This window comes from Scomber japonicus, chromosome 1 (genome assembly GCF_027409825.1).
Source record: "Scomber japonicus isolate fScoJap1 chromosome 1, fScoJap1.pri, whole genome shotgun sequence".
NCBI lineage: Eukaryota > Metazoa > Chordata > Actinopteri > Scombriformes > Scombridae > Scomber > Scomber japonicus.
Window position 1 is genome coordinate 21,500,985 of NC_070578.1, and position 12,773 is coordinate 21,513,757.

At 41.0% G+C, this 12,773-nt stretch overlaps 1 protein-coding gene across 1 annotated transcript in view; it reads left to right on the forward strand.

The window, feature by feature from the left end:
- The first annotated feature begins 793 nt into the window (after positions 1 to 793).
- Positions 794 to 12,773, forward strand: part of crispld2 (cysteine-rich secretory protein LCCL domain containing 2) — a 17,717-nt gene continuing 5,737 nt past the window's right edge. The window contains exons 1-14 of the mRNA XM_053321394.1: positions 794 to 907; positions 4,970 to 5,334; positions 6,413 to 6,531; positions 7,673 to 7,805; positions 9,275 to 9,390; positions 9,845 to 9,945; positions 10,032 to 10,211; positions 10,299 to 10,359; positions 10,452 to 10,518; positions 10,609 to 10,739; positions 10,875 to 10,918; positions 11,010 to 11,082; positions 11,531 to 11,606; positions 12,591 to 12,721. Of these exons, the coding sequence (XP_053177369.1) occupies positions 5,059 to 5,334; positions 6,413 to 6,531; positions 7,673 to 7,805; positions 9,275 to 9,390; positions 9,845 to 9,945; positions 10,032 to 10,211; positions 10,299 to 10,359; positions 10,452 to 10,518; positions 10,609 to 10,739; positions 10,875 to 10,918; positions 11,010 to 11,082; positions 11,531 to 11,606; positions 12,591 to 12,721 (1,508 nt within the window). The 5' untranslated portion in view covers positions 794 to 907; positions 4,970 to 5,058. The remainder of the gene's footprint in view (positions 908 to 4,969; positions 5,335 to 6,412; positions 6,532 to 7,672; positions 7,806 to 9,274; positions 9,391 to 9,844; positions 9,946 to 10,031; positions 10,212 to 10,298; positions 10,360 to 10,451; positions 10,519 to 10,608; positions 10,740 to 10,874; positions 10,919 to 11,009; positions 11,083 to 11,530; positions 11,607 to 12,590; positions 12,722 to 12,773) is intronic.

Below are 12,773 nucleotides of genomic sequence, written 5' to 3' on the forward strand. Positions count from 1 at the left end.
TTATTGTCCTACAGTGTTTTTAAAGGTTCTCTCACAACTTGTCAAGATGCACTTCAAGATCAATTGACTTACATGAAACTGATGAAAAAAGAATAGTTTAAATTGAAGCAGCAGGAGCTGAAATATGCTGATTTTAAACACAAGCTCTAAAAACTGGATGCTACATGTTCCATAATTCAGGTCATACATGAATACAATAGCATAGCAACCATTATACCACAGAGGGTATCATGGAAATGTTTTCATAGGCTTTATCTGTAGTCGACTACTCCTTAGGAGAAGTAACTGAACTTTATGTGTAAAATCTGCAGACTGCCCATTTAATATTTGTTTTTTTTATAAGTGATCCTGAAAATAACACTGGTAGGATTAACAGTGAATAAAAACTATAATAAAAATGACTGAGAGTCAGACAAAATGGCTTAAACTCAATATCTGATTACTTAAAAATAAGACTGTATTAATTTATGACGGAAAAGTTTATGAAATGATCACAGTCTAAAATAATCTTTTTCTTGTTAAGTTTGTTTAAATATCTGTGTATGTGTCTCTGTAATAACTGTCATTCGTGATCGTGATTCAGAGATGGTGATCTTAACAACCCGGTGCTTTCCTGTAGACACTAGGCTGTGCGCCGGTTTTCCTGCCTACTTCATGGAGACTGGCGAGTGGGTGGGGGAGGGATTGGAGTGAGGAGAGACTAATTTTTTCCTCTGCTCCCGAGGGGTCCCCCTCTCTATATAAGGCTCTGTGAGCAGCTCAGAAAGTTACACAGTTCCTATGTGCTCCAGGAACACCGCCAACAAGCAGCAGCGAGTCCCGCGGCAGCCTGGTCCTCTCACAAGGGAATAAAATATAAACCGCTCCGTACTCCGAAATCAAGCAGCTACAGACAAGCAAGGTCAAGGTGAGCAAGATTACACATTACACACGTTATATGGCATGCAGCTGCGCTTTGATGTGGCAGGGGCTTTATAAAGGCTAATACATCGTTTACGTCTTTAGACAGAAATAACTTGGTGTGAATGAAGCTGATTTTTTTTCTTTATTTACAATGATTTTTTAAAATGTTAAATACCATGACATTATGAGAGCAACAACCCCCCCCCCCCCATATTTTCAGACTTTGCTACTTTACTTGTAAAATAGGCTGACACTTTACTTTGCAGCCATGTCAGTGGGAGAGCAGTATACCTACTGAGCATACTAGGGGAATATTTTAATATTTTGAATCCTACATTTTAAGATATTATTCACATAAAGCCTGTGGGCATCATGTGCTTATGAAAATGCATTTAGAGATTATATATTGTGACATTAGTTGTGTTTACATTCAAAGTAGTAGTGAGGTGAAGTGGAGGTCAGTCCCTCTTTAGATCACCACCGGTGGCAGAGATTGTTCCAGTATCTAGCAACATGTGGATATGTTCGTGTCTGTCACTCTGGTATAAAATTTAGGAGAGCTGTGAGAAGGGCCCAGACAGAGAAGTTGGTAGAGGTTCAGTGTGAAAAAGGGGCACAAGGAGAGGAGCAGGGTGTGGTGCTTCAGCTGCCCGCTGGCTCCTGGTGTCTTGAGCTGGCACAGCATGTTGACACAGAGCCGGTGCCAGAACTCATGCTGCCTTTTCAGCTAGAGGGAAAGAGGTGAAGGGATTCAAGGAGAAGAGCAACCAGTGCACTAGCTAGCTTTTTTTCTCTCTTCTCTAATAATACCGACTGACTGCTGCTCTCTCTTAACAAAGGTTTCTGCTTTGTGATATTTGGTCTTGCTTAAATCTTGGAAGTTTTGTTTTTTTCCATAGGGAGGTCAGCTGCTGGGTCAGTTAGAGAGTATTGCCCCTGGATGTGTTAGGAATGCACTGTTGTGCTCAAATACGCTTCAACAGGGTGAACACTTGTCAACCTGACATGAACTCAGGTTTACCTCCTTAGTGTCACATGCTGCTACTCAGTTTTATTAGAAAATAATGAGAGACGGTAAGAAGATGATGTAGACAGGGTAGCATTTCTCAGAATTTAACAGTAACAATAACAACTCTAAAGCAAAGTGAATGTCATATTTACTAAGTAAGAAGAAGGTATCATTATATTCCATGTTAAGAGTGCTATATTATCACAAACTGACTCATTAAACTGATAGATGTATAAATCAGGCATTTGCTAGATTTGCAAATTTGTTGAGTGTTTTGGTTCATATTATTGTCTGATATCATTTGTGTTCAAATTAAATGTTGCACTCATACACTGGGTCTGGCCAGTGTCACAGTATAGTCTCACAATATGCTCAATAAGATAATGATGACATTATGATGTTGGCTATTCAGTAATGTACAATAAAAATCCAGATCACTGTTTCTTTGTAGATAAAGAGGAAAACATACCTTTTAAATGTACAGAATAACTTTTCAACATACAATAGGCAAGGCAAGGCAAGGCAGCTTTATTTATATAGCGCATTTCATACATAATGGCAACTCAATGTGCTTTACATAAAACAAACATTTAAAAGTAAACAAAAAACATAAAAAAATATTGAGAAATAAAAATAAAAACCCAAACATTAAAACATACCAACCTGGGTTTAAAAATGTTCACAGTTGGGGCTGATTTCAGTTCTGCTGGTAGTTTGTTCCAGTTGTGTGCAGCATAACAGCTAAAAGCTGCTTCACCATGTTTAGTTTGAACTCTGGGCTCAACTATCTGACCTGAGTCAGTAGATCTCAGAGCTCTACTGGGTTTATATTCTACTAACATGTCATTCATGTATTCTGGACCTAAACCATTCAGTGATTTGTAGACCAGTAGCAGAACTTTAAAATCTATTCTATAGATGACTGGGAGCCAGTGTAAAGACTTTAGAACTGGAGTAATGTGCTCTGATCTCTTTGTTGTGGTCAAAACTTGAGCTGCAGCTTTCTTAATGAGCTTGAGATAGGTCTGTAGTTGGTTAACATGGAAGCATCCAGCATTCTCTTTTTTAAGAGTGGCTTAATAGCAGCTACTTTTAAGGGTTTAGGAAAGGTGCCTGATTGAAGTGAGCTATTTAATATTTGTCGCAAATCTGTTTGGACAGAGTTCACAAGAGTTTTAAAAAAGTCTGATGGCACTGTGTCAAGACAGCATGTTGATGGTTTTAGATGCTGCACTGTTTCCTCTATGGTTTTTTGATTAACTATTTTAAATTCGGAAAGGAGTTCTGGGGCTATCTGTTTAGGGGGGTTTGTAAGCTTATCAACTGTAGCGAACAGAGTACGAGTGTTGTTGATGTTCTTATTAATAATTTCAGAAAAGTGTTGCTGTCTAGCTTTGAGTAACTCATAGTTAAAATTACAAAGACGTTGTTTATAGAGGTCATGGTGAATTTGAAGTTTAGTTTTTCTCCACTTACGCTAAGATAAAGATTGATTGATTGAGTTCATCAGCTGACTCTGCACTCACAGTTGGTGACATAGCTATAGCCTCCATAAACTTTGCACTGGTATTTATACATTTATGTACCTTCTCCTAACAGACACAGAGGTTAACTGAACATTTTGAATGATCTGTAAGTCAAAGAGCACACAGAAATGATCAGAAAGAGCCAAGTCCTTAACATCAACAGAAGAAATATCAACACCTTGAGAGATAACCAGATCCAGAGTGTGTCCTCGAGTGTGTGTGGGCCCTTTCACATGTTCCAAGAGGCCAAAAGTGTCAAGTAGAGCAGAGAGTTCTTTGGCATTACTGTCCATGTTATTGTCTGTGTTAAAATCCCCTGTTATGATTAAAAAGTTGTAGAGAGTCAGTGCAGATAACTGACAGCAGTTCAGCAAACTCATCAATGAGTATCTTGGAGGTCTATAAATGATTAAAAAAATAACTTTTGGATTACCTTTTAATAAAAAACAGAGATACTCAAAAGAGCTGAAATCCCCTAATGTAATTTCCTTGCACTGAAATACAGATTTAAAGATGGCAGCAACTCCACCGCCTTTCTTACCAGTTCGACACATCATACAACTGACATTTGTTGGTGCTGCCTCATTGAGAATAGCACAACAGCTACATTCAGTCAGCCATGTTTCACTAAGAATTAAAAAATCTAGATCATAGGTAATAATGACGTCATTAACTAACAGTGATTTGTTGGCTAGTGATCTGATATTGAGTAGAGCTAACCTTGTGGAGATAGCAGGAGACACTGGTATATTTCAAGGTTGACATGCTATACTTAATAAATTGGCAGATTTAATTGAACCCTTTTTATTTCTAACCAGTTTAACCATTCTTCTGTTACCTGTCATCACAGGGATTGAGAGGGTTACCTGAAGAATGAAAGGCTGAGTGGGGTCCTGAATCAGACACTGAATCACCAAATTACACCTGTATAATCTAGTATAATCCTATACAACAAGTCTACTAGTTTATAATGTTCCAACTGGATCGTAATACATAACTGTTATGTATCTCATACTTGTGGAGGACAGAATATTTTAAACAGGAGTTGTTAATGCGTCATTATAACCACAAACTAAACATCCAAAGCATCAAACAGATAGGACTTATTGCTGGTCAATTGTTTTAGATTGCATCAGCTTCTATTAGGGTACTTAATACTGGTGACTGTTTCTATGCAACAACCATAAACAGACTAAAGGCTAAACTGACAGAAAGCAGAACTCATGAGAGTAAAAAGCCCAGAGTTGAGTGAGGACTCTTGTGAGGTCTCAGTTTACTATGCCAGTCAGTTTCACAAGAGAGCTTTTGCAACAGGAGGGAAAGTATAAGGACAGCCACTGATATTTCGTACTTCATCAAACTTCTAAAACATTGCAAAAAGTCTGTTTGTGCTGACAATTTTATTTGAGGAAGTGGTTCCTATGCAAGTGTAGTAATCTGTAGACCTGTATTATGTAACTAGTACTCAGTACCCAGTAACTTGTTGACTCACACAGAGAGGAAAGACTCATTAAATGTTTCCTCCCTGCAGGTTGTGTCTGGGACACAGGAGCTGCATTCGCACAAAAAAACGCTGTCTTCTGTAGTCTGAAAATTAAACTCAGACATCTGGGTGTCAGAATGACCTGCGCTGTCATGGCCTGGCTTCCTGTTCTCTCCCTCTCCCTTCTGCTGTTGTGCGTCAGGGACTCAGTGTCCCTCTTCCTGCCTGATTCGAAGGAACTCAGACAGCTGTTGAGCCGCTACGAGGAGGAAATTGACCAGAACAGCAACAGCAACACAACTGGCAATAGGAACCGGCGAGCCATCCGCTGGTCAGACCGTGAGGAGATTGTCCTGCTTCACAACAAGCTGAGGGGCAGTGTCTACCCCACTGCCTCCAACATGGAGAACATGGTGAGACATGTCCCATTAACCACATTACCTTCATATCTAGCAATCATTCTCAGTCAACAAAGACAATAAACAACTTTAATTTCTGGCTTTACCTCACAAAGAAGTACATTTTAATGTGTCAGCAACGCTGAACTCTGAAATGAGGCTGGTGATTAGGAGTTTAAACACTTTCAAAAAGTGGTGTTGCTTTAATAAAAAACAACCTTTTCTCTCTGTTGGAAACATGCAGTCATGATGCTGAGCTATTACTAGCCTGCTGTGCTGCTCTTTTACAAGGAGGATAATAATGCTGACTCTGTCCTACCTGCAAACAGCTCAGCACTGGAGAAGAGCGAGGGAGGGCTGGGTCAATAGAGGACAGAGAGAATAAGGGTAGAGAGGGAAAATCGTGAGACTACGTGGCACATCAATGGGTAAAGTAGATGAGAAATTATTGTTGAGACACACAGAAAGTTATTGAAAACCACAAGGTCCATAAAGTTAAGAGAAATAGTGGTGGCCTGTGTCTCTGGAGTGTGGTTATAGCCGGGTAGGAAAGTGTCTGAAGATTTACTCTACCCAGCGCTCTCTCAAATTCCAGCAAACGGGCAGTGTGTGTGTTTGTGTTAGTGTATGGGTGCTTGGGGTTACAGTGGTGTCTGTGTGCGCATGTGTTAGCGACCACCAAAAGGCTGGAAATTTACTGAGGAGATGTTCTTTGAGGGGCCACGCTGTATGCAGTCCTCCCTCCCTTCATAGTGCCCCCTCCATGGTGGGAGTCAGGTGTCCTCTCTGCTTTCCACTCTCCTCTGCACTGCAGTAAAGAAACCCACTCAGGAAATGTGGATAATTCAGCTGTGATTGCTGGAGATTTGTAGTGGACTGAGGCCAGGTGCCAGCTGCTCCACTCAAATGTCACTGTCTAAGGTTAATGTTGTACTTGTATCCAGCTCAGTTTCATCTCACAGAGAAAGAGGGAAGTGTGGGAGGCCTTGAACAGGTTGCGGTTAGACACACAGCTTCACATTATAGTAGATGCAGCAGGTGAATGTTGCAGGTAGATTCCCTGTGAGTGACTGGTTTTACTGAATGCATGCAGGTATGGGACGATGAGCTGGAGCGGTCTGCCACTCACTGGGCGGAGGCATGTCATTGGGATCATGGACCTCAGGACCTTCTCATGTCTATTGGACAGAACCTGGCTGTACACTGGGGCAGGTGAGATGCATTGACATTTTTATCTGTATTTATTTGAATTATTATGGAGTAATTATTATTACGATAAGGTAATAGTGCAGATACAGCATCTAAGTACCGAAACTATACTTGTCATCTGACTTTAAGGAATATAAACATGTGTATTCTGAGGAAGCTCTCAAATGTTAAACAAAAACAGGTGAACAAAAGTTTTCACAGGCCAAAGGGAGTCAAATTACCAGCAGCTCATTTGAACTTTCTATGCACTTCTCCTATTTTGTAACAAGTGTTTCCCTAATTATTCATGTTGTAAGACAAAGTCGTTGAGTGCTGGGAATGCAATGACTGTTGGATGTCGCAAGAACCAAAATCAAAATCAATTCAAACAGATTTACTTCTTAAAAGAAATCACTGCATTTTTCAAAATCAATGATGCATAAACATGTGTGAGGTGCAAGCATATATAGCGCTAGTCAGTACGATACTATTAAGTTTGATGTTCTTAAGTGTGTGTGTGTGTTTGCACAGACATCAGACACAGCAGGCCTCTGTGTATAGTACAAGAGCGTATGGCTATCGCAGCAGGTGCCCTTCCAGGAATCTGCTCTCATTCTCACAGCCCCTTCCCTCCCTCCCCACTCCCTTCTTTTCTTCCTGTGCCAAGCAAACCCAGTGTGGAGTCCTATTTTTCCACTCCCCCTCCACTCTCCATTTATAAGCTCAGCACTTTTCAATACCGTAAAAAGAGATGTTTATAATAAGGCCTAAGACTGATTTGTTAGAATGTGGAGCCATGTTTAGGTTTGCTCTGATTCATTCTTCTTCTTTTTTTTAACCTGATTTGATTTCCCCTGTTATGGAGGGGAACAGACTGCTGTTCTGTGTGCCAGGTCAAATTCAGACTCATCGTTTGAGGCCTGAAGCAAGGGGAGGAGCAGTGAGGTTCATGCAGTGTTTCTTAAGTCTGGCCAAAGCACCTGGCAGCCTCCTTAGATATTTCCCTTTTGCCCCTGGTACCTGGATGGCCTGTGACTGAGCCTACTGTTTGTGTGTGTGTTTGTGTTTGTGTGTGTGTGTGTGTGTGTGTGTGTGTGTGTGTGTGTGTGTGTGTGTGTACCTGTGTGTCTGTGTATGTGTGTCTGTGTGTACATGGGCCCTACAGATACCGGTCCCCTGCCTTCCACGTCCAGGCCTGGTACGATGAGGTGAAAGACTACACCTATCCCTACCCCCATGAGTGCAGCCCCTGGTGTCCAGAACGCTGCTCCGGGCCCATGTGCACCCATTACACCCAGGTGAGATAAAAAAAAAGAGTTCAGTGAAAACTTAGACAAAATACAAGTTAAAGAACTGCTCAGTAGTGAGTTGCTTACTCTCAACTTGACCAGTTATTGCAAAATTCTGTCTGGAGGAAAAGTTCTGCACCTAGTTTGAAATGTCTAATTTTAGACATTTGACTTCCATTTGAACTATGAACTGTCATCTCTGCCATATTTATGATAGTATTTGTGCTAGTGTTGACCATGTGACTTCTTTTACCTTTTAAACAAAACACATGTAACATAACATGTTTCTGAGCAGTATAAGAAAACAACATGGGGTTTGCACCCTCTCCTTCTGTATGATATTTCACAGTATTTATGGGCAAAGATGTTGAAGGAAAGAGGGGTTAAATGACACTCAGGCATATAGTAACTTGTAGGCAGCGAAAACAAAGATGTCACCGGCGGTAAATAATTAAACATTGCAGAGTGGGAGACAGAGAAGAGAATTTAGGAATGAGCAGGAAAATTAATAAATCAATCTAAAGGAAACAGAAGTGGAGCTGGCCCCTTCTGCGACTAGACTTTACTTTGTAGCTGCTGGGATGAGTTTACAGAAACATCCAGAATCCTCCCTCTGCCCTCACCCTGAAACCTGATCACTGCCATCTGGTAGTCATTTCCAGACACCAGACATCCCTCACTGCTTGACCTGGATTCTTTTAAAGATGCTGCAGAGAGGGGACAGTGCCAAATCTGAGCATCATCACCTCGTCTCAGTCTCTTTATTTGCTGGAGGTGCTGATGTATCTGCAGTCCTAGCAGTCATACCCCTTAACTACCTCTGCAGTGGAAGACCCTCTGAAGCTAGATATTACACTGGGCTAAACTACTAGCACTCAGCACACATCAGTCTGCGTGCTGACTCACTGCTTCCAGTGGCCTCGAACTATACCAAGAAAAAGATGAACATTCCTGAGGAGGGAGAGCGCACATGTTTGAGAGTTGGGAGGAAAGTGAGGAGGAGTTTTGGAACACGCTGTGTTGAATTCGCCGTCAAATGGCACATCATTCATCTGTAACACCACTGCAGCAGCTTTCCATTTAATAAGGCATTTTATTTTACCTCAGACAGTTTTGGGTCTACGCTGATTTCTGTTTGTTCTGAGTAAGATATATTTTTAAAAAACTGTCATATTTTCCACTTATAACTGGATGATGAAAATGATCACGATTGTGCCATAGAGGGCAAAGTGTGTTCACACATGATGAGCATCTGTCTGGGGCAGAATAAAATAACAGACGAGGCGCTGCCCAAAGTCCCAGTGGCCCCATTAATTTGTGACTGCTGATCTAGTTGCCTCCTCAAGTGACCGATTGACCCACGAGCTGTGAGAAGTGACACAGGAAATCTAGGCTGCAAGGTGTATAGTTTACTTCATTATATTTTTTCATTATTTTCATTCGTACCACTGGCCATTCTTTTATTTCCCTCTTTACAGCTGGTCTGGGCAACCACTAGCCGTGTTGGCTGTGCTGTGCACGTGTGTCCAAGGATGAACGTGTGGGGAGAAATATGGGAGAATGCCGTTTACCTTGTGTGCAACTATTCCCCAAAGTAAGATCAATATTCCTTCATATTCCACTTTTCATCATCACCTTTACTCTCTGGACTCTTGTTCGAATTTCCTCAAAGCACTGACAAATGTTACAGTATGTGTTTCTGATAGCTGTAGAGTTGATTTTTCCTGTTTGAATAGTTGTGCGGGGCATTTGTGTGACATACTGGCCCTATTAAAATTCCTCCAGAAGTCAGAATAGAAAAATAATAATGAACACTGGGAAAGAAAAATAAGAGCTGAGCAGACGTTTGTTTTCCAGACAGACCACAGAATGTAATTGCCTGACAGACAACGAGGAGGGTTTTTATTAGTTTGTGGGACTAATGACTGTTAGGAGTGTTGACCGCAGGCAAAGAGCTCTGAAGTAATTATAAGGCCATGAGCCCAGAGATGCTTGACTGATGATTAATTTCCACCTTAGTCAATCTGTCCACTGTGCCACTTCTCCAGGGGCAACTGGATCGGTGAGGCTCCGTACCAGCATGGCCGCCCTTGTTCCCAGTGCCCTCCCAGCTATGGAGGAGGATGCAGGAATAATCTGTGTTACAAAGGTGAGCAAAGCTGTATGATTTTCATTCAAAGATGTTCAAATTAAACATATTACCAGCCTGAACTCTGTCTGTTTATCCATCATTAGACTCTCAGCGCTCAGAGACAGAGGACATGAATGAGGTGGAGAGGCCTCAGGTCCCACTCCCACCTCGCACCACCGCCAAACCTGTCCCCAAACCCAAACCCTCTGCTCCAAAGAAACCAGTGTCCAGGCTCAACATTCCCAAGACTCCATCTTCAAAGACTCCCAGTAGCACCTTCCTGGGTAGCTACAAGAACTATTAACAATGACCCCACACTTTCATATTCTCACACATTTCTTTACAGATTCTTTCTTCTTTCTGTCTTGCAGTTCAGAACATTAAGTGTGAGACTAGACTGCGAGATAAGTGCAGAGGAGCAACCTGCAACAGGTCAGATTATTTGGATGTACACATATGTCTATTCAGTTTCATTTACCTAACACATCCTCCAGTTTCATAAAATGTTTTTTTAAACTCTACAGATATAAGTGTCCTGCTAACTGCCTGAATAAAAAAGGGAAAGTTTGGGGGACTCTCTTTTACGATGTGGTGAGTCTGTTGCATGAAACAAATGTAATACCAAGTACCATTTTATAATATAAATGTATACTTATATGTGTCCATTTTTCATTGTTTAAGCAATCAAGCATCTGCCGTGCTGCTATCCATTTCGGCGCGATTGACAACAACGGAGGAGTGGTCGACGTCACAAGACAGGACAAGTTTCCATTTTTTGTCAAAGCCACAAAGAATGGCATTGAGTCTTCCAGGTAGATACCTCTGCTCGGCCTCATTGTTGCCCAAATAGGATGAAATCATACATATCCTTGCTTCTGTGATTCTGTTTAAGCAATAATAAGAACCGGTGTTCTCCTAATTTTTAAACACTATGATGTCTTTTACAGCAAATTTAAACCTGGCAATGCATTTGTGGTGGCCAGAGTGGAAGGTGAGACCCTGAGTCCCATTTGTATGTACATTCACCCAGTAAGCAAACAAATATTTGGTATATCAAGTATTTTCTATTCTCTCTGTATCAGAAATGACCGTTGACTGCTACACCACAGTTGCTGAAATCTGCTCATTCAAGAAGCCTTTCTCACACTGCCCAAGGTGCGCTTTCACATCCATTCTTTAAATCATGCATAATCAGCCATTTTGCCCTTATAGAATTGCTCTGTTAAATAGTACTGAAAACTTATCTATAACTTTAAATATCCATGATTTTACACTGAAAAACTAATTTGATCTACTTTATTGAACAGTAGATTAACCCACTTCAAACCAGCAAGAGTAGTGAGTGAAATAAAGAAATACAGAAATCGCTACATAAAAATAATCTATATAACCAAAAGTTTGTTCATGTAGGTTCCCATGACTCAAATTAAGAAACTGACAATGAAAATGAAAAAAAAATCAAAGCCTTTAACTCTCTTACTTGTTGTAAAACTTTTGAAATCTAGACACACATCAGGAAAAGAAGCCTTGAAATAATAATTAATATTAATATTACCCTTTCCTGTTGCTGCAAATTCATACAAATATTTAATATTTTCCTCAGAATCTCCTGTCCGACCAACTGCAAAAATCAGCCTTCCTCTTGGTCACCAGTGATCGGGAACAACATCTATACAGACGTAAGTAATACGCCATTACAAACACTTTGATCAAGAATCACACCGGCGCAGTAGCCATTCAGTTCTGTCCCATTTAAACAAAAAGGGTTGAAATTTGTTAGTGTTTGTTAGTCACTTAAGGATTGCTTGGTAGCTAAGAAAAGCTATTCCCAGTAGGAACATGGCTCATGGGGAATGAGCATAATGGTGAGGCAAGCCTGAGGATGCCAGGAATGTGTTACCCTGCATGGGGCCTGATCATTTACAGGCTCACTCAAGTGTTATCGTAACTGTGTGCCTGTATCTCAGAGGTAGAAGAGAAAGAAAGACATGGTTTCAAGAAGGCTAGTTCGTACATCATTACTCTGACGTCACCTAAGACATGTTCAAAGTGTATTAGTCACTGTAAATTACCCTACATACGAAACTTAACGGACGTACACTGTGCAAGTATTCCCATCACTCTTGTGGCTCATTTTGGAGTTGCCAACTGGCACATGAAGTCTATGAGGGGTTTAATGGGGTTTCACCATGGATGAAATTGACTCTTGATGACATCCAGCTGGCTACAGATCACAGTTCCCAAGAGATCCTTAACTAACCATGCTTACATACCAACCGGCACAGAATAAGTCAGCAATGTGGGTAATAGCAAATGTGCTTGAGAATGTTTTGCAATCTCAGGCACCCAAATGTATTGTACAGCTTTGTCGTAGTTGGATGTTGGTTAAATATGAGACATGAACCGTCTGGTAAGAATTGTTGGAGGGGAGTATGGACAGTGTGATCTGTGTTTGGACTAGAAATGAATGATTCTGCTCCAGACTGTTGATAAGAGCTTATGGTCTGTTGTGCTGGAGCCAGACTTCTGGCTCAGACTGTGGAACAACTGTGTGAGTGTACCAGTGCGTATGTGCAGACGTGTCTGGGTGTAATAGATTTTTTACTGTATTTCATAGTAGAAGAATTACAAAGACTTTAATTCAACTCTCTTTCTCTTTACAGCACTCCAGTATTTGTAGAGCAGCCATCCATGCAGGGGTGATCAAAGCAGATGGGGGCATTGTGGACGTTTTGCCCCTGGACAAGAGAAAGAAGTATATTGGCATCCTGAAAAATGGCATCCAGTCTGAAAGGTACAACTCATCTTTTTTTAGGTTCATTATTTTTTTCTGTAATTATGTTTCC